The sequence below is a fragment of the Chlorocebus sabaeus genome, chromosome 16 (genome assembly GCF_047675955.1).
Source record: "Chlorocebus sabaeus isolate Y175 chromosome 16, mChlSab1.0.hap1, whole genome shotgun sequence".
Taxonomy (NCBI): domain Eukaryota; kingdom Metazoa; phylum Chordata; class Mammalia; order Primates; family Cercopithecidae; genus Chlorocebus; species Chlorocebus sabaeus.
In genome coordinates this window covers 7174120-7195311 of record NC_132919.1, presented here as the reverse complement: position 1 = coordinate 7195311, position 21192 = coordinate 7174120, and the positions used below count along the sequence as shown (strand labels likewise).

The 21192-nt window shown below is 54.8% G+C and overlaps 1 protein-coding gene across 3 annotated transcripts; it reads right to left on the bottom strand.

The window, feature by feature from the left end:
- Positions 1–275: 275 nt before the first annotated feature.
- On the bottom strand, positions 276–14803 carry ACAP1 (ArfGAP with coiled-coil, ankyrin repeat and PH domains 1). 3 transcript variants are annotated; one of them, XM_008010121.3, is made up of 22 exons: positions 14530–14803; positions 13956–14013; positions 9307–9426; positions 9046–9099; positions 8900–8958; positions 7820–8003; positions 7643–7687; positions 7437–7532; positions 7269–7343; positions 6745–6854; positions 5144–5195; positions 4948–5048; positions 4512–4635; positions 4214–4425; positions 3486–3555; positions 3256–3350; positions 3001–3170; positions 2277–2449; positions 1715–1824; positions 1531–1641; positions 754–803; positions 276–458 (listed from the first exon to the last, which is right to left on the bottom strand). In XM_008010121.3, the coding sequence occupies exons 1-22, from the start codon at positions 14580–14582 to the stop codon at positions 358–360; spliced, it is 2223 nt and encodes a 740-aa protein (XP_008008312.1). In that variant the 5' UTR covers positions 14583–14803; the 3' UTR covers positions 276–357. The 3 variants fall into 3 exon arrangements, with proteins under 3 accessions (XP_008008312.1, XP_037843288.1, XP_037843290.1); XM_037987360.2 differs by having other exon boundaries at positions 3256–3314; XM_037987362.2 differs by lacking the exon at positions 13956–14013.
- Positions 14804–21192: the final 6389 nt, after the last annotated feature.

Here is a 21192-nt window from a genome sequence, read left to right as displayed (position 1 = left end):
AGCGCGCTCTCTCCGCGGCGGCGGCGGGGCCAGAGAGCCCCAGGGCCGGCCCCACCCCTCGGCAGGACTGGGCTGGCCACGTCGCCCCAGCCCAAGAGCCCCCACCCCGCAACGCCTGGCGCTCGGGTCGCGGCCGAAGCTGCCGCCTCGCTCCCTGGAGTCGTCCCTTGCTGGACTCGAGGTCGCAAACCGCCAGCCGCTCCCCGCACCCCGGGAGCCTCAGCACCCAACACCCTACGGGTCCAAAGGTGGCGCCCAAGAAGTGAACCAGAAGGGAAGAGGGAAGCACGGAAGCTTTAATGGCAGAGGGCCCGGTGACGGGGAGGGGAGGGAGGCGCAGACCCTTAGGGCCTGGGGTCACAGCGTGTGGAGGTCGTGGCTGCGCCGGCTCAGCTTCTCCGGGTCGTCTGACGCCATGAGGGAGAAGTCGCGGAAGATGTCAATATACGTCTCATCTCCTAGGGGAGGGAGGAAAGGCCGGGAGGCGGCTGGGCCCCAGTGCAGAAGGGCAGGATCCCGCGTTTGGGGCCCGCCTGGGGACCTCGAGCTCCGAGCCTGGATGGGAACGTGCGCGCCGCGAGCACCGCGCCAGCGCCCATGCCTTGCCAGGGCCTGGCACGTCGCATGCGCCCAATACGCGTTTGTTAAATAACGGAATGAATGCATTTGGGCACTAGGGAGAGAGGTCACCGTGGACCAGAAGCCCAGAGTTCAGGTGTTGGGCCTAGGGGGTGGGGTGGGTGTATTCTTTACCTGCCTGCCCCTGGGCCGCTTCAGCTTCCCTCATCTTTGCCAGTCGTAGCCTGAAGGGAAGGGAATTAAGACATGAACGACACTATCCTTGGCCGGGCGGGGTGGCTCACGCCTGTAATCCCAACACTTTGGGAGGCCGAGGCAGGTGGATCACGAAGTCAGGAGGTCAAGACCGTCCTGGCCAACATGGTGAAACCCTGTCTCTACTAAAAATACAAAAAATTAGCCGGGTGTGGTGGCGGGGGCCTGTAGTCCCAGCTACTCGGGAGGCTGAGGCAGGAGAATCGCTTGAACCCGGGAGGCGGAGGTTGCAGTGAGCCGAGATCGCAACACTGCACTCTAACGTGGGCGACAGAGTGCGACTCCGTCTCAAAAAAAAGTCGTCTCAAAAAAAAAAAAAAAACGACACTATCCTCACCTCCCCCGCCAACTTCCCGTCCTTTGAGCTGGGTTGCGTTCGTTCATCTGCCCACCCGGGGTCACATCTAGTGCTAAAAAGATGCCTGACGGCCATGTTGATGGGCGAATGACGCCTCTCAGGGTGGGCCAAGCATCCTCGCACCCTGGCCGCCCTCCCGCCTGCCTTCTACTCCACGCCCCAATGCACACTTGGCGCAGCCTTTCTTGAGCCTGGCCCAGGCGCTGGCCCAGCCCTTCCCCAGGCCCCACCGGCAGGCTCCTGTTTCTGCATCAGCCCCGCCCGCCCGAAAGTGGGCGGGGGGTGGTGGTGGGGCTCCAGCGCCAGCCAGCCCCTCCCCTTCAGGCATTCATTCTCACAGGGTGACGATGTCAGCGTTGGCTGTTTCCATGGCGATGGTCAGAGGGTCCCTGCCTTCAGAGTCTCGAGCCCCCAGATCAGCCCCCCGTTTCAGGAACAGGCAGGCGAGCCTGGAGAGAAGAGCCAGGGTCAGCCGGCCACCCAACTCCTCCCAGCCTTCCTCCCCATGGCTGTCATCCCTACCCTGTGTGGCCAAGAATGGTTGCGTGGTGCAGCGGGCCCCGGCCCGTACTGTCTGCTTGGTTCACATTCGCCCCGTTCTGGAGGAGAAACTCACAGGCCAGAAGAGAATTCTGCATGGAGAAATCGAGAAGGGGGGTTGAGGGTGGCATCCCTAGTGGTGGATTTCAAGATGTCTTAGGATGGCGCCAGTTCAGAGAATGGGAGGGTGGGGTGTGTTAATCAGGAGTGTAGAAGGGGTTACAGCTAACTCAGTCTTGACTCTAGCTCTTTGCATGTATTCACATATAAATCTGTGGTACAAGCTTATGAGGTATGTTACTATTTTACAGATGAGACTGAGATTGTTAAAAGTCTCCTGTAAGGGGTGAGAGCCTGGGTTCAAACTCAGGTTCTCTGCCTCCAAATCACACACTCTTAGCAGCCAGTCTCTGTTGCTGGTGTCTCTCTATGGGTGGAGGCCCTAGGGAACAGGTGGTGGGAAGAGGAGGTAAGGGCAGGGCCTAGAGTCAGGAGTAGGTGTCAGAGCCCTAGGGTGGGGTGGGGAGGTCGCCAGGGCTCTCACAGCAGCTGTGGCCTGGATCAGCGGCGTGGCATTCTCTTGGCCCCCATTGACCCAGTTGACATCAGCTCCATGGGCAAGGGCATCGGCCATGGTGGGAAGAGATGGAGGATGCCCAGACGCTCGAAACAGCAAGGCCCCGGGGTGCAGGCTTCCCAGGTCCTCAGAGGGGGGCTCTGTTCGGGGGATTTGGTTCTTTTAGGGGGAGCAGCTCCGAGTCCGGGAAGAAAACCCTCAGCACAGTGCCCCGATGCTATAACGGGACATGTCTCTTCTAAATGGTGGGGAGCTTGGGACTGTGGAGGGAATAGTGTGCAGGCGTGGGTATGTGTAAGTGTGAGTATGCATGTGTACGAGTTCCCTAGGGTGTGGGGGAGAGACGGCATCACCACCTCATCCAGTCCAACCACCCCAACTGCTGGGATGACACAGGTGAGCTGACTGCCTGACACTCGGCCTCAGCTCTCAACCCCTGCTGCTCCAGCCAAACCCACCCCCCCGCTTTTCTCATGCTGCTGGCACCCCTTAACCTCCCTGCCCACACCCAGCCCCACATTCCTTCCCATTCTTCATGTCACACTCCACTGTAACCCCTGAAACGGCAGTCCGGTCCCTCCGACGTTCTCCAGGGGAGGACCTGGGCTTCACAGTCTGTGCCTCCCTGCGGGACCCAGCACGGTGCCAAGTACACAGCAGGTGCTCAGTGAATGCCCAACCAACCCTATACCTGGCTTGGATCTCAAGCTCCCTGGCCGGGGCCTGATGGAAGGCTTTGGGGGCACAGGAGGCTGCCCCCTTGGGGGCCCCCGGCCACCTCTTCGCCCTCGAATCTCAGGCAGCTTGGTCAGGAACTTCTTCTCCACATATTTAGCATGAATCCAGGCCTCCTTCTCCTGCCTGTGGGAGGGGAGAAGCACGCAGTCTTCCCTCCTCTTGCTCCAGGTATCCCCCATTCCCCTGGGAGGCTAAACCCCAAGCTTACCGGGAGCAGCTGGGCCCTGGTTTCTTCACTGCCATGGCCTCCACACGGGCCTCATAGATCTGGTTGATGACGACATTTCCCAGCTCGCACATGAGCTTCGGGAGGCCCAGGCAGAGGCAGGGACAGGTAAGGTGGGGGTGAGTGATTCCTCAGGGGTCACGCCCCTGCACCCCCATGTCCTTGCCCTGCCCCAAGTTCTTGCCCCCAATCTTCACAATACCCCAAGTTACCTTCACTAGTTCTGGCTCCCATGAGTCAAGGGTCAGAGACCGGACTTTGGAGAAGTGAACACCAAGGCTCCTGGAGGGCCAGAGGGGAGGGTCAGGCCCCGTGTGGGGCAGTGGCCTGGGCAGCTGCTGCTGCTCCTGAAGACACTGGGAGGCAAGGCTGGCATAGGGGCCCATGCGGAGATGCTGGCCCAGGAAGCAGGGCAGCTGCGGCCATGTATCCGCCATGTAGCCTTGACCTGGCCCTGGCAGGACCCTGCCTCGTCACTGATTCCTTCTTCCTTAGGTTTCGTTTCAAGGCTCCAGCCACCTCCCTTCTCTAGTGACATTTTGGCCTGGACAACCTCTCCCATGTCACCTCTCTTCCACCACACTGAGGCAGGGGGCAAGGGCCTTAGACACTTGCTAAGGCCTCATGACTGTTTCTCTGCCTAGTCTTCATTGGCTCCCCCACCCTCAGCAGCCTTGACCCCACACTTCTTCCAACCAAGCCAACAAATTCTGGGTATCCCCCAATTCTGGCCAGACTAGAACACAGAGGGGCCAGGCCCACCTGGGTCCAACTGGCACCCCACAGGCTTGGGCCCAGGCCTGGTACCCAGTGACAAAGCCAGAAGCTAAGAGAGGAAGCCAGGATAGGGAAGGAAAAGGGGCCGGTGTGATGAGCTCTCTATTGGAGCTGCACTGTGGCCCGAAGGAGTGGGGCTCCCGCCTGGGCCTCATGGAGTAACCTGTGGATGCCGGAACACTGAATGCAGAGGGTGACACCAAGGTTGATGCTGGCCCACTCTGGGGCTGGCTCCCGGCAGTCGCAGCACTGGGCATTGCCATCCACACTCTGGACCTGTGCCACCACGTGCCCGGCTCCCCCAGGCTCCCTTCCCCTGGCCATTCCACCGCAGCCCAGGGTGGCAGCAGAGCCTATGGCCAGGTGTCCCGAGCCCTGGAGAAGAGAAGAAAGGGTGGCCTAGGGTAAGGGGTGCCCCATCTCCATGGGCAGCCTGGCTCCGCACCCCCAGGTTAATTTACCTGGCCTGGACCCCGGGGGCTGTCATCAAGGCGAGCCTGACTGAAGGCAGAAACGATGCTGCTCTGCACAGCACTGACCCACAGCTGCAGGAGGCGCTCTGAGTCAGCCTGGAGGAGGCAGGACCTAGGTAGGAGGGTGAGGGAGATGGCAGAGGGGTCTGAGGCCTGGGAAGCAAAGTGGCAGGATGAGCAGGATTCAGCCAGTGTTCAGCCCGTTCCAGTTGCATTGAAAGACTTCTGTACCAGTTGGTAATAGCCTCCTGAATATCCTCCATCACCCTGTACCCTCTTCCACATTGGCCCCCCAGTACAGCCACCAAAGGATTAAATTAAGGTCTGGAGCTGCATGGGGGGCCCTCCATTGTCGTGGGCCCTGCCTTTCAGATTGGCAACTGTTTAGATATATTAGAGTATCACCCCTGGGGATTGCACTCACTTGCTGGTGGACACCACCTCAAAGCAGAACCGCCTTTCTGAGTCAGGGCAGAGTTTCACTGTGCAAAGACGAAGGTCATCCACCACCACAGTCACAGGGTCCTGGCAGGATAAGGTGATAAGGGGGCAGATGTCCAGCTGCAGGCAAGGGCTGAGTCTCCCTGGGGCCCAGGCATCCAGGACCCAGGCCCACTCACCTTGTACTTCTTCTGGTAAACCAGTTGGTTGCTCTGAATGGTGAACCAGCGTCTGTGAGAGAAGGAAATCATTATAGACATGGGCAGCTTTAGGATGAGGGACGGAAGAGAGGCTGTGCTCTTTGCCCATGAGGATCTTACTGAGAGGAGAGACACCTGGGCTGACTGTTCCACGAGACATTCCAGAGAAGGGTGGACAGTTGTGCAGCCTGGAACATCTAAAGGATGCTATTTAGTCATATCTTGGACAATCCAGATTTCATATAGTTATGAAGACAACTTTCCAGCAGATGGCAGTAAAATTATTCTTCTAATAAAGTGTCTATTGCTACAATTTAAAAAATACTATTTAGGCTGGGCTCACACCTGTAGTCCTAGCACTTTGGGAGGCCGATGAGGGTGGTGGATCACCCAAGGTCAGGAGTTTGAGACCACCCTGACCAATATGGTGGAACTCCATCTCTACTAAAAATACAAAAATTAGCCGGGCATGGTGGCAGGGGCCTGTAATCCCACCTACTTGGGAGGCTGAGGCAGGAGAATTGCTTGAACCCAGGAAGCGGAGGTTGCAGTGAGCCGAGATCGCACCACTGCACTCCAGGCTGGGCAACAGAGCGAGGCTCTGTCAAAAAGAAAAAAGAAAGAATCTTGGGGGCCAGGTACAGTGGCTCACGCCTGTAATCCCAGCAATTTGGGAGGCCAAGGTGGGCGGATTGCTTGATGTCAGGAGTTTGTGACCAGCCTGGGCAACATGCTGAAACCCTGTCTCTACCAAAAATACAAAAATTAGCCAGGCATGGTGGCACACACCTGTGGTCCCAGCTATTTAGGATGCTGAGGAGGGAGGATCACTTGAACTCAGGGGGCGGAGGTTGCAGTGAGCCAGGACTGCACCACTGCACTCCAGCCTGGGCAACAGAGTGACACCCCATCTCAAAAAACAGAAAAAAAAAAGTATCTTGGGGAAGCGGCTCCATTCTCTAATTTGCACAGAGATCCCATATGGGCTAGCAGTGGCCCTCGAAGGGGAAGGAGTCAAGTCACAGCATGCTGCCATCCTGTTCCAAACCCTATAGTGGCTCCCAATTGCCCTCAGAGTAGACCCCAAATGCCTACAAAAATCTATATGGCCCTATAATGACTCATGCCCCCATTAGCTCCAGTTTCATCTCCTACACATCCTCCTCCCTCACTCTGTCCAGACCCAGGGCCACCACCCTGCTCTTCCAACTCCCCAGCTATCTCAGGGCCTTGGCACTGGCTCTTCCTTCTGTCTAGAACTTTCTTCCCCCAGATATCCTTCAAGTCTTTGTTCAAAAGTTACCTTCTCATGAAGCCCACACTGCCCAGCTATTTAGAACTGCAACCCCTACCCAGCTCCCCACATTCCTTGCTTTATTATCTTTCTCCTATAGCACTATCACTTTCTAACATAGCACATAATTTACCGACTAGGTTTATCGTCTGCCTTTGCTGATGGAATATAAACTCTACTAAGGCAGGGGGGTTCGTCCGTTTTTCCTTGCACTGCTTAGCGTGCTATTACCACTCAAAAATACATAATTGGGTGGGGTAGGCTGATTGGGGTGTCCTCTTCTCACCTGCTCCAGGTCTTAAATGCGTTGCTGGCCCGTTTGAAGAGATGTCCTTCCATCACCAGGCCACTGGGCCCCTCTCTTAAGCTTGGTTCTGGCTCCTCCCCACCCAGCTCCTGGAGGCACAAGAGGATCAAAGGGCAACTGAGATGGGCAGAGACCAAGGCCACAGGCATCTGCCTCCTGCCCACAGCCCTAGCCCTCACTTTTTGCTTGTTGAAATATTTTTTAAAGTTTATTTTTAGAGACAGGGTCTTGTTCTTTCACCCAGGCTTAAGTGCAGTCGTGTGATCATAGCTACTGCAGTCTTGAACTCTTGGGCTCAAGTGATCCTCCCGCCTCAGCCTCCTGAGTAGCTAGGACTACAGGTGCGTGCCACCACACCAGCTAATTTTAAATTTTTCTGTAGAGATGCAGTTTCACTACGATGCCTAGGCTAATCTTGAACTCCAGGCCTCAAGCGATCCTCCCACCTCAGCCTCCCAACATGTTGGGATGACGGTCGTGGGCCACCGCACCTGGCCCCTCACCTTCTGTTTCAGCAGCACGTGTCTCTGCTCCATGTCCCTCTTCTCTCGTGCAGAATTCAAGACCAGCTGGTGCAACTGGGCACAGGAAGGGCATCTCAGATGCCCAAGGCCCCCCAGTTAGGAGTCCCTAAGCTCCCTCCACCACCTGCTGTGCCCTGGGGGCCCCACCTGGGCACCCAGCTCCTTTCGATACTGGGACAGCCGGCTCAGCTCCTCGTGGCCCTGCTGGAAATGGGTAGCTTGGGCTTCCACCAAACGCAGCACCTGGGGGACAAGGTGGGCAGTGGGTGGGCTGAGGAAGAACCCCTCTCCCCTTTCCCTTGTGCTGGTAGCAGGCTTCTCTTCACCCTGCCCTCACCCCCACCACAACTCACAAACTCCATGATGTCAAACTTCCTCTTGTCCTCAATCACATTGATCTGAGGACGTAAAAAGACCCCAGGTTAGTCTTGAAAACACAGCACCCCTTCCCACTGCACAGTGGGGACCCCCCAGCCTCGAGGTGACACCTGAGGCTCTGGTACCCCAGGAAGACAGGTTGGGGCAGGCACCTGCAGGGCATAATCCAGTGCCCGTCCCCGGTAGCCAGCTCGCGCCGTCCTCAAAGCAGCTCCTGCCTCTTCTGCCTCCTGGGCCCGGCGCCTGGGAACCTCCGCGTTGTGGGTCAGGGCAGCCTCCAGGCTCTCAGCCCCCCGCCAGAAATCCCGGCGAGCCTCTCGGAAACCCCGAAGACCTCTGAGGATGGGAAGATGACACAGAATCGCAGCTAACACCCACCTGCCCCAGCAGAGCATTCCCAGGGTAAAGCCCTCATGTCCTTTCAGTTAGTCTCTGCGTGTGGGAAACCCAAGGAGATCCCTGGGATGGAATTCAGGACACCAGAAACCCCCAATCTCACAACTCCACCACTGGGGAGGCCCCTGTGGTCATGGGAAGAGGGCGGCGGGGCTGGTTTCCGAGAAATAAGACCCCTTTCCCTCCCATCTCACTCCGCCTCTTTTTTTTTTGAGACAGGGTCTTTTGCTCTGTTACCCAGGGTGGAGTACAGTGGCACAATCACGGCTCACCGCAGCCTTGACCTCCAGACTCAAGCAATTCTCCTGCTTCAGGCTCCCAAGAAGCTGGGACAACATACATGTGCCACGACGCCCAGCTATTTTTTTTTTTTTTTTTTTTTTTTTTTTTGAGTCAGAGTCTCACTGTGTTTCCCAGGCTGGAGTGCAGTAGCATGATCTTGGCTCACTGCAACCTCCACCTCCTTGGTTCAAGTGATTCTCCTGCCTCGGCCTCCTGAGTAGATGGGATTACAGGCACCTGCCACCATGCCCCACTAATTGGTTTTTTCTTTTTTCTTTTTTCTTTTTTTTTTGGTATTTTTTAGTAGAGCTGGGGTTTTGCCATGTTAGACAGGCTGGTCTCAAACTCCCGACCTCAGGCGATTCACCCGCCTTGGCCTTCCAAAGTGCCAGGATCATAGGCATGAGCCACCGCGCCTGGCCTAATTTTTGTATTTTTTGTGGAGACAGAGTGTCGCCATGTTGGCTAGGTTGGTGTCGAACTCCTGGGCTCAAGCAATCCTCCCAAAGTGTTGGGATTACAGGCGTGAGCCACTGCGCCCGGCCCCATCTCACTCTTTGACCAGGGTCTGGATCTGCTGCTGCAGTGTGTGTTGGGTGGCATCTAGAAGCTCCTGAGGGAAGGAGAAGTTCGTAGGTTGGGGTCAGGACCACAGGCGACCTGGCCACCACCCCCGCAATCCCTATCTTCCCCTACTTACCGCATGGCTGTCCAGCTTGTGGTTCAGGCTCACGGTGAATTTTTCCAGACACTCCTAGGCAAACAGAGGCATAGAAAGAGTACCAGGCGTGGGGTGGCAGCGCCCTCCCGACTCGAGACCCAGCCTGCTGTGGCTATCTAGGACGACAGCCCAGCCCCGCTCTGGCCTGGAACCTGCAGACCCCAGGCCAACCCTCCTCTTCCACGGCATCACCTCCTCACCCCAGACCCCTTCCCACCCAGATGCAGACCCTCCGTATACCGCCATCATGGGTTCTGGTGGACCCAGGTGGGCCAGGTCACAAATGCCGACAATGAAGGCACGGCTGGCAGCAAGGTAATGGCGCCCACTTTCCAGGAGACCAGTGCCCAGTTTCAGGAGCTGGGAAAGAAGGAGAGTAACAGGGAGCTGTGCAGTCATCCCCACACCAGGTGACACCCCCACACCTGCCCCACTTCCTCTCCCCTTGCCCAGAGCGGCGCTCCCCCATTCCTGTCTGGCCTCACCATCCTCCAGGCTCATCCAGGTCTCCCCGTATCTAACACACACCTGCTGTGTTCTCATCGCTGCCTCTGCTCCCACTGCCTTGGGCCTGAAACCAAATTCCTGCCCATTCCTCTCAACCTGTCGCCAACGCATCTGTCAGCCTTACCTCCAAAACATCTTTCCCTGTCCCCTCGCACACATCTCTTCCTGCCCTGCCTACCTGCTTAGATCCAGAGCTCCCTGGAGATTCCAGCCTCCTGCATGGTCTGGATGCTCTAAGTGGTTGCTATTAAATTCTACAGTATTGGCCGGGCATGGTGGCTCACACTTGTAATCCCAGCCCTTTGTGGGGCCACAGCAGGCCAGTCGCTTGAGCTCAGGAATTCAAGACCAGCCTGGGCAACATGGTGAAACCCCATCTCTACTAAAAATACAAAAATTAGCCAGCCATGGTGGCACGTGCCTGTAATCCCATGTGCCTGTAATCCCAGCTACTTGGGAGGCTAAGGCAGGAGGACTGCTTGAACCCAGGAAGCTGAGGCTGTAGTGAGCCGAGATGGTACCACGTGCCTGTAATCCCAGTTACCTGGGGAGCTAAGGCAGGAGGACTGCCTGAATCCGGGAGGTCAAGGCTGCAGTGAGCTGAGATGGCACCACTGCACTCCAGCCTGGGTGACAGAGCAAGACTCTGTCTCAAAATAAATAAATAAATAAATAAAATCTATAGTATTTACTGCTAGTTGTTGTCCCATTCTGTGCTCACTGCACGTTCCCTCATAAATATTAATCTGTCATCCAGACCACAGGTCAGGACCAAGAGGAAATGCTGGGGTACTCCCGGGGCCCATCCTATCTGGTCCCTTTGACTGACAAACAAAGAGACTTGATAGTCCAGGCGAGGTGGCTCAGACCTGTAATCCCAACACTTTGGAAGGGTGAGGTGGGTGGATTACCTGAGGTCAGGAGTTGGACATCAGCCTGACCAACATAGTGAAACCCCATCTCTTTTTATTTTTCTATTTTTGAGACGGAGTTTCACTCTTGTTACCCAAGCTGGAGTGCAGTGGCGCGATCTCAGCTCACCACAACCTCCGCCTCCTGGGTTCAAGCAATTCTCCTGCCTCGGCCTCCCGAGTAGCTGGGATTACAGGCGCCCGCCACCACACCCGGCTAATCTTTTGTATTTTTAGTAGAGATGTGGTTTCACCATGTTGACCAGGCTGGTCTCCAACTCCTGACTTCAGGTGATCCACCTGCCTTGGCCTCCCAAAGTGCTGGGATTACAGGTGTGAGTCACCGTACCTGGACTAACCAAGATCAAATCTTACCAGATATCACCATGGGTTGTCTGTGACAAGGGACAAGGATGTTCACAAATCACTGTGTGAATCTGAGGACTCTGTCTAGTTTTTTCCTTACTGTCTCAGCCCCTCCCCCTTAGATGAGTAAGAAACTTTCATAAGACTGGACTAGTGACAAACTGGGACATCTGTACAATAGAACAGTACTCAGCAATAAAAAGGAATGAACTGTTGATACATGCAACAACTTGGATAAACTTCAAGAGCATTAATCTTTTAAAAAATTCGTATTATTTTTAGAGTTGGGATCTCTGTCGTCCAGGCTGGAGTGCAGTGGTGGGATCACAGCTCACTGCAGCCTTGAACTCCTGGGTTCAAGGGATCCTCCAACCTTAGCTTCCTGAGTAGCTGAGACTACAGGCACACACCACCACACCTGGCTAATTTAAAAACAAAGCAAAGCATTTTTTAGAGACAAGGATCTTGCTATGTTGCCCAGGCTGGTCTCAAGCTTCTGGCCTCAAACAACCCTCCTACCTTGACCTCCTGAGGAGTTGGGATGACAGGCATGAGCCACCACACCCGGCAGGAGCATTATTCTGAGTGGGGGAAAAAAACCAAATCTCAAAGGGTCACATACTGTATCATTCTATTTATGGAACATTCTGGAAATGACAAAAGTAGCGAGATGGAGAACAAATCAGTGGTTGCTACAGATTAAAGCAATGTGGGAAGGGTATCGGGTATCACTGTAAAGGAATTCTTTGTGTCCATTTGTATGTGGTGATGGTTAAAGGAATCCATACACGAGATAAAGTGCCGTAGAATTATACACAAAAACGCAAAAAAAGAGCATATGCAAAATGTAAAATCGAAGTAGGATCTATAGAGTTTATTTATTTATTTAAAGACAGAGTCTTGCTCTATCGCCCAGGCTGGAGTGCAGTGGCGCGATCTCGGCTCACGGCAACCTCCACCTCCTGGGTTCAAGCAATTCTCCTGCCTCAGCCTCCTAAATTGCTGGGATTACAAGTGCGTGCTACCACACCCAGCTAATTTTTGTATTTTTAGTAGAGACGGGATTTCACCATGTTGGTCAGGCTGGTCTGGAACTCCTGACCTCGTGATCCACCTGCCTCAGCCTCCCAAAGTGCTGGGATTACAGGCGTGAGCCACTGCGCTTGGCTAGAGTTTACTGGGTTTTTTTGTTTGTTTTTGTTTTTTGAGACGTAGTCTCACTCTGTAGCCCAGGTTGGAGTGTACGATCTCAGCTCACTGCAAGCTCCGCCTCCCGGGTTCATGCCATTCTCCCACTTCAGCCTCCCGAGTAGCTGGGACTACAGGTGCCCACCACCACACCTGGATTATTTTTTGTATTTATAGTAGAGACGGGATTTCACGGCGTTAGCCAGGATAGTCTCGATCTCCTGACCTCGTGATCCGCCTGCCTCAGCCTCCCAAAGTGCTGGGATTACAGGCATGAGCCACCGCGCCTGGCAGAGTTTATTGTTAATTGTAATGTGACAATATTAATTTCCTGGTTTTAATAATGTACTAAAGATGTCACCAATGGGGAAACTGGGTGATGAGTACATGAGACCTCTCCTTACTAGTCTCCTGAGTCGATGATTTACTCAAAATAAAAAATTCAGGCCAGGTGTGGTGGCTCACACGTGTAATTCTAGCACTTTGGGAGGCTGAGGTGGGAGGATTACTTGAGTCCAGGAGTTCCAGACCAGCCTAGGTAACATAGGGAGACTCCATCTCTACAAGAAAATAAAATTTAAAAAAAGCCAGGCATGGTGGCATGTGCCTGTAGCACAGCTACTGGGGAGGTTGAGGAGGGAGGATCACTTGAGCCCAGGAGTTCAAGCATCTGGGACTACAGCTGTGGCCACCCCATCCAGTCCATTGTTTAATATCATTATTTGTAGACTGGGTGTGGTGGCTCATGCCTGTAATCCCAGCACTTTGGGAGGCTGAGACAGGTAGATCATTTGAGGTCAGGAGTTCAAGACCAGCTTAGCCAACATGGTGAGACCCCATCTCTACTAAAAATTAAAAAAGAAAAAAAATTAGCGGGGTGTGGTGGTGCATGCCTGTAATCTCGGCTGCTTGGGAGCCGAGGTAGGAGAATCGCTTGAACCTGGAAGGCGGAGGTTCCAGTGAGCTGAGATCGCACCACTGCACTCCAGCCTGGGTGACAGAGCAAGACTCCGTCTCAAATAAATAAAAATAAAATTATTATTTGTAGAGATGAGGTTTCACCATGTTGTCCATAAAACAATGTTGCCCACCAAATTTGTGACAATTTGGTACACAGCAATAGCGAACTAACACATAGCATGCAAATACATACTGTGTCAGAGGTAAATGTTGCAGAGAAAAGTAAAGCGAAGTAAGGGGAATGAGAGAGCATTTGTGTGTGTATCTGTGTGAACGTGCTGTTTGATAGAGTGCTCAGGGGACACCTTACTGTCTTGAATTGAAACATTTCACTGGTTTGTCTTCCAGTCAGCCTTTGGGTTCCATGGGAGCAGAAATGATCTTGCCCTCCCTGAATGCCCAGGGCCTGGCACAATGCAGGAGGAGCTCAAAAGCTGAACAAGGAAGTCCAAAAGTAAGTCTTTTTTTTTTTTTAAGACAGAGTCTCGCTCTGTCACCTAGCCTGAAGTGCAGTGGTGCGATCTTGGCTCACTGCAACCTCCGCCTCCCAGGTTCAAGCGATTCCTCTGCCTCAGCCTCCTGAGTAGCTGGAACTACAGATGGGCGCCACCACACCTGGCTGATTTTGCATTTTTAGTAGAGATGGGGCTTCACCATGTTGGCCAGGCTGGTCTTGAACTCCTGACCTTAGGCAATCCATTCGCCTTGGCCTCCCAAAGTGCTGGGATTACAGGCATGAGCTACCATGCCCGGCCCAGAAGTCAGTCTTGTTTTCCAAGATCCTGAGCTTCTTGAGGGTACAGAACCACCTTTTTTGCTTCTCTGGAGTCTCCAAAATATCTCCCCTACACAGCATTCAATAATCCCTGGAACGCATTCTCTGTCTCCAGCTTTCTCCCTGGCCCTACCCCTCTCAACCTAATCCACTCCAGGGTCACCTCTCCATGTCAGGGTCACCTTTTCCAGACGGGTCTCCAATTCTGACACGTCGGCTTCCACCAGTTCAATAGAGGCTCTGGGAAAGAGGGGGTCATGGGAACAGAGCTTGGGTCGGTCTGGTCTGTCTGCCTCATCAGGCGGGATGGAGCCGCAGGGCGGTGGGTACGGAGGAGAAAGCTGCAGAGTTGAGAGGCTCGCACCCCACCCGCCCACTTGTGCTCTGCCCGCTCTGCAGTCTGGAAGCTACCACAGCCCAGGCCAGAGCAGGAAGGGTAGAAGGAGGGTGGATGTGGCCAGGGCAGGAAGTTGCTAACCGCCCCAGAGCAGGTGCTGGGGGAAGGGCAGGGGTCCCACTGAGAGGCCAGAGGGAATGCCAGCTCTAGGGCTGAGGGGAACTGCAGAAGCCAGGAGGAGCATGCAGGGCCAGAGAGCATTGGAGTACCCTGCTTTGATAGCTGGGGTACCACTTTGGCCCACAGGCTCGCTCCTGCCTCTTGGAGGCCTGCTCCCTGGAAGGAGATCTGGCCTGGGGAAAGGTGTGTATGTGCTGGGGGTGTTTCCCTCCTTAGCCCCTAGACCAGTTCACACTTACCGGAAACGGGGTGAGTCCTTGAGACACTCCTCGAAATCTAGCTTGACCGTCATCTCAGCTTGCCTGCTGTGGGGCCAGCGGGCCCTGGAGGCTGGACGCCTGGGGATGCCGGTGGAGGCACTTTCTGTCCCAGGAGGTGGAGATGATGGGGAAGGAGAAGAGGGACCTCCGCGGGGAAGGGCCTGGGGGGCACAATTCTTTCCCCAAGGGGAAAGGGGTGTCCTAGGAGGAGCTCTCGCCCCACACTTCCAGGCAGTGCTGGGAGGGGCAGGGGTGGGGCCTGGGCGGAGGATGGGGGCCTGAGATCAGAGAAGCCACAGCCCCGCCCTCAGAGGCGATCTGCCAGCTCCTTCCTCTTGGGGCCCTAGCCTCTGTTTCTTTCTCTCTTCTTGGTTGAGTCTTGGGGGCCTGGCAGATCTAGGTTCAAATCCTGGCTCTGTCACTTAGAGGTTGTGTGCCCCTGGATGAGCTCTCCGATTCCTCAGTTTTCTCATCTGGAAGATGGGAATGATAGCCCCTTCCTCCAGGGCTGTATGAAGTGAGGAAGGTGATAGTAAATTCATGCTTCACTAGATTGACTAACTAATTAATTAATTAATTACTGAGACGGAGTCTCCCTCCGTCACCCAGGCTGGAGTGCAGTGGTGCGATCTCGGCTCACTGCAACCTCCACCTCCTGGGTTCAAGCAATTCTCCTGTCTCAGCCTCCCGAGGAGCTGGGACTACAGGTGCCTGCCACGGCGCCCCGCTAATTTTTCATATTTTTAGTAGAGACGGGGTTTCACCTCGTTGGTCAGACTGGTCTTGAACTCCTGACCTCAGGTGATCCACACACCTCAGCCTCCCAAAGTGCTGGGATTACAGGCGCGAGCCACTGTGCCCAGCTGGTTCACTAAATTAATTGCATCACTCATTGTCATCCTGCAGCAGCTTGGGCCTTCTCGTGATGCTAGGCTCCTGTGGAGTCCAGTGCCCCGGACTGCTCCCAGCTTTCTTCGCTCTGCCCTCATATTCATAGTTCCTGTGTGTGAACTCCCCTTCCTCCTCCCCTCTCCTCAACGACTGAGCAGGCCCAGCCTGAGCACCCGATTCACAGCTCCCAGACCCTTGCTCTTCTGCTCTTGATCGTCCACTCATAGGGTGGCCAGGAGGGGAAGGTTGCCCCCACGCTGCCCCCAACCAGCCCGTTTCCATTGTTTGCTTTCCTTTTCTTGAGTCCATCAAAGTCCCAGGGTTTCATCTGGAGAGAAGAGTTTGAGTTCATGGCTTTCTTGTAGCAGGCATGGGATCTTGTTCATGTGACCCTGAATCCCCTAGAACCTCCCCACTCAGCTCCTCTACCTCCCTGGCCAGTGCGAGCATCCCCTTGCCTCTGCCCAGGCTTAGTCTGTCAGGCTGTGCTTGTTCTGGCTTGAGGGGTTGGGGTTGCTCCACTCTCCCTTTCTGAACTCCCTGGGCTTTGCCAGCTCAGCCCCCTAGCCACCAGCTGGATACCATTTGAGACTCACTGTCTTTGAAGGACAGAGAAATACCTGGAGTGGGGTGGCGTGGCAGAGAGGAGTTAAGGAGGAGGCATGGAGCCAGTGGGTGGTGCCAAGCTGGAGGGGGTCTCAACCCCTTCTGAATCTCCCTGGTTCCTCTCCTGTCCAATGTGGACCTTGGACTCGAGGCTGTCCAGGGCCTCTCCTTCCACCTGTTGCCGATGCACTGGCCTGAAATAATTGGAGGGCTGGGAGATGGGAGCTGGCCAAGAGACAGTCCCACAGAGATAGCGGCCTGGTGCCCTCAACAGGCTGCAGTGGTGTCACTGTCACCATCAGGGAGCTCTCTGTGGCCTTGTGATCCCTAAAGGGGACTCCCATGTGGTCCAGTAGGTGGACCTCAGTGCTTACAGCGTTCTCAATCACCTAGGTCAAGCTTGTGGAGCCTAGAATCAGGGATCAGGGCTGGGGTACCCATCAGGCTGTGGGTTCCCAGCCCTCCTGCCCCCTAGGCTGGCCTGCCCAGGCTGTCACCATCCTGATGCTCATCTTCTATGTCCTCCACAAGCTCTGGGTGGGAGCAGGACCTCAGGTATAGTCCTTTGCCATAATACTCCTTGTGCTGCAGAGCAATCTCCTGCCCCAATATGATGGTAGCCACAGCTGGTGGGGGGAGGCACTGATTTCTGTAGGTGGAGGAATCTGAGGAATCAACCAAATGAATCCAAGTCTTCCGGCCATCTGGTATATCCATGCCTCCCAGGTGTCTGTCATGGGCCCTCACCAGAGGGGGAGAAGCTCAGGCCCCAGATCCTCATCTCACTGACTTCTCTTACCCTTCCCATTTGAGAAAAACTTCAGTGACCGCTCCACCTCCCCCCATGGTTGTCTCGGACTTTTGTTTATTTTTTATTTATTTTTTGAGACAAGATCTTGCTATGTTACTCAGGCTGGAGGGTGGTAGTGCCATCATCGCTCACGGCAGCCTCAAACTCCAGGCTCAGACTATATTCTCCCACCTTAGCCTCCCCGGTAGTCTGGGCTACAGGTGCACGCCACCATGCCTGGCTAGTGAAAAACCATTTTTTTTTTTTGGAGAGACGAGGTCTCCCTATGTTGCCCAGGCTGGTTTTTGAATTCCTGGCCTCAAGCAATCCTCCCAAAGTGCTGGGATTATGGAAGTGAACCACCCGGCCTGGCCAACAAACCAGCCCCCAGTCAGACTTTCTGTTCCTCAACACCCAGTAATCTCTGGGGGCTATCCTGAATGGGGTCCTTTCTCCAGCTGCCCTCTTTCTTCCCTGGTCACTTCCCAGCATTACCTCCCTGTCAGGCAGCAGAGTCTTGGGCTGATGGCCACTGAGGAAGACAGACTGTGGTAGAAAAGTGAGGAACGGGCTCTGGAATACAACTCCCTCTAGTCCCTGGAGCCCTCCCGTCGCTAACCCTGGGCTTCAAGGATGTGCTTCTGGGGGACCAGGCCTGGCTCCTCTTTGGCTCCTCTGGCTGGATCTCCTGCCCAGCCTCTCTGCACAGGCCTGGGCTCTGGGTCCAGCATCACACCTTGACTGCCACCGCTGATACTGATACCACCATTGCTGTCCTCTTCATCCTCCAAGGGCCAGTTTTTCTCAGCCTTGAGAAACTTCCCTTTGTCATAGTGTGCCTTGCGGCGCTTGTCAAAGTCATTGGACTCTGTGACTGTGGTGAGAGCCTGGCTTTCCCACCGCACTCTTCCCAAAGACTCGCTCCACCTCCCCCTTTCCATTCAATCCCCAACCCTTCATCTCATGTTGTGGGAGAAGGATTACCTAGGTGCTGAGGCAAGAGGCTGAAGGCACAAAGTGTTTCAGTATAATAAAGAAAATAGTTAGAATAAGAATAGTCATAACACAAATTAGATATAGAGATGATCATGGACAATTATCAGTCATTATTATAAACATTATTAATCATTAGCTTTTAATATTACTCTTTGTTGCATTACTAATATAACCTAGGAATAACCGGCGGGTGTAGGGTCAGGTGCTAAAGGGACATTGTGAGAAGTGACCTAGAAGGCAAGAGGTTAGCCTTCTGTCACGCCCGCATAAGGGCCACTTGAGGGCTCCTTGGTCAAGCGGTAACGCCAGTGCCTGGGAAGACACCCATTACTTAGCAGACTGCGAAAGGGAGTGTCCTTTCCTTGGAGGAGTCAGGGAACACTCTGCTCCACCAGCTTCTTGTGGAAGGCTGGATATTATCCAGGCCTGCCCGCAGTCATCCGGAGGCCTAAACCCCTCCCTGTGGTGCTGTGCTTCAATGGTCATGCTCCTTGTCCGCTTTCATGTTCCTCCCGTACTCCTGGTTCCTCTTTGAAGTTTGTAGTAGATAGTGGTAGAAGAAATAGTGGAAGTCTTAAAGTCTTTGATCTTATAAGTGCATAGAAGAAAACACTGACGTATGTTGCCTTCTCTGTCTCTACTTCGGCTACCTAAAAGGAAGGGCCCCCCGTCCTGTGATCACGTGACTTGCTTCACCTTGTCAATCACTTAGAAGATTCACCCTCCTTACCCTGCCTGTAATAAATATCAGCGCGCCCAGCCATTCGGGGCCACTGCTGGTCTCTGCGTCTTGATGGTAGTGGTCCCCCAGGCCCAGCTGCTTTCTCTTTATCTCTTTGTCTTGTGTCTTAATTTATTACAATCTCTCGTCTCCGTACACAGGGAGAACACTTGCTAAGCTCCGTAGGGCTGGACCCTACATCATGTGTCTTGCAAAAGTTGTCTGCAGGCCCTGAGCTCCTGTCAGCACAGTCCTGGCGGAACCTGGGGCAGATACTGTCCGTCATGGCAATCCTGAAGGGGTAGGAGACTAGTGGGGGCATCGAGAGAAGAAAATAGCAATGGGGACAGGTGGTAAACGAGGCCAAATTGGCGGACCCCCGCCCTCATCCAGGCCTGATGGAAATTGTAGCAACTCCCATTGTGGGTGTCAAAAAGCAGACCAGCTGCAGACCTGAATTCAGGGCTGAAGGGAGGAAAGAGGTCCCACACCCCGGCTGCTCTCTGGCAGGACTCTCACCTCTCTGCCAGCACTCCAGGATTCACTGAGCAGGAGGAACCAGCAGAGAGGTCCTCAAAACTGTCCTGCAGCCTGCAGAGGACGGGGAAGCAGCGCTGGGAGGTGGGGGGTCAGGCAGTATCCAGTCCCTAAAGCTCTCTCTGCCTCCTCCACCTGTCCCCTCCTTTAAACAGAGAATCATCTCTGGACTGAAGGGTTGGGGCTGAGGGCTTAGCACCTGTGGTAAGGACTGTTGGGCTCATCCACTGTCATAAATCCAGAGTCCTTGTCAGCAGGGAGGTAGGTGGCCAGGATATTCATCTAATCCCAATGCTGAGGCTTGCTTCTGGGGCTGGACCTTCTAGTGACCCCCCTCCTTATAGGTCTCCCTCATTTTCCCAGTCATTCAAAACAGTTGTTTGTTTTTTGTTTTTGTTTTTGAGACGGAGTCTCACTCTGTTGACCAGGCTGGAGTGCAGTGGCACGATCACTGCTCACTACAACCTTGGCCTCGTGGGTTCAAGTGATTCTCCTGTCTCAGCCTCCTGAGTAGCTGGGATTACAGGCACACACCACCACGCCTGGCTAATTTTTGTATTTTTAGTAGAAATGGGGTTTCACTGTTTGGTCAGGCTGGTCTCGAACTCCTGAGCTTGTGATCTGCCTGCCTCGGCCTCCCAAAGTGCTGGGATTACAAGCGTGAGCTACCGTGCGTGGCCTTCAAAAGAGTTTTTGTTGTTGTTTGTTTTTTGAGATGGAGTCTTGCTCTGTCTCCCAGGCTGGAGTGCAATGGTGTGATCTCAGCTCATTGCAACCTCCGCCTCCCCGGTTCAACCCATTCTCCTGCTTTAGCCTTCCAGGTAGCTGGGATCACAGGCGCCTGCCACCATGCCCGGCTAATTTTTGTATTTTTAGTAGGAATGGGGTCTCACCACGTTGGCCAGGCTGGTCTCAAACTCCTGACCTCAGATGATCTGCCCGCCTTGGTCTCCCAAAGTGCTAGGATTACAGGCGTGAGTCACCACACCGGGCCTCAAAACAGTTTTCTTATACCCTCTTGTTGAGGCTGGGGATGGGGTCAGACTTAATGATAACCACAGTCCTGTGCAGCCAGGTTTATGGGGCACCTGCTCTTCTCCCGAAGGCCTGGAACCTCGGACTTCTGACTCAATTGCCCTCACCTACTCTAACTCTTCGTTCTTAAGGCTCTGCCCCTTTCCTTCTGGCTCTGATCCTCCAGTGTCCTGAACCCTCCCGACTCTGGGCTGCCTGCCCACAGAGCTGGGCTCCTTACTTCTCTACATTGGGGGATTTTTGCATCAAGTTGGAGCTGTTCTTTCGTAGGATGCTCCGGGGCCGGTCCTGTTGGGAGTTTTGGGGGTTAGAGCAAGTTGATCCACAGTGCAGACTGCACCCGGGGCTGTTTACCTCTTGCCCTATAGGCCCCCCAGGCCCGGGGCTGGAAGCCCTGGATACACTGGTTCGAGGCTCGGGGATGTTGAATCCACCAGGGTTTGTGCCAGACCCAAGGCTGTGGCTCACAACCTCCCCTAGGTGCTGACTGGGCCTGGAACCAAGGACCACTATCCCCCCGGAGGGCCAGCTTGAACCAGTACCGCGAGATACGGAGACCCTGGAGTGCACGCGGGGCCCAGAACCGTGAAACAGGACTACTCCGGAGGGCTGCCCAGCGCCTGCCTCAGCTCCTCTGACCGCTGCGGGAACTCCTGTGGCTGCCCCTCCAGGGGCAATCCCGGTTGAGGCCGCCACCCGCCCCTAGGGACTCTAGTTTCTCCATAGCCCCACCTGGGGGCCGCTCTCAGCGATCCTGCCCCGCCTCCCGGCTCCACGTAGCCCCGCCCCCACCGCTGCCGGCGGGGGATGCTCGGGCTCAGTCCCGGGTCCACCTCTCCCCCGCTCCCGAGCTGCGGGGGGCGGAATCAAGGCTATATAGAGACTCGGGCTGGGGGTCCCTCCGCTCGCCCCTTTCTTTTGTGTCCCACCCAAAGACTGTCTTTGTCTGGGCAATTTGTTCCCGCCCTTCTCCATCACCACCCTCATCCAAACCAGCCAATCCCAGTCAGGGGACCAGGCCCGGGGGCAAGAAGCCTCGATTGTGACGTCACGGTCCTCAAGCCTG

Coding starts and splice junctions, on each gene's coding strand:
- ACAP1 (XM_008010121.3), bottom strand. CDS start 14,582: ATGACGGTCAAGCTAGATTTCGAGGAGTGTCTCAAGGACTCACCCCGT. Junction 14,014..14,529: donor AAGGACTCACCCCGTTTCCG/GTAAGTGTGAAC, acceptor CCTCTTTCCCAG/AGCCTCTATTGAACTGGTGG. Junction 4,426..4,511: donor GCCCCCGGGGTCCAGGCCAG/GTAAATTAACCT, acceptor TCTCTTCTCCAG/GGCTCGGGACACCTGGCCAT.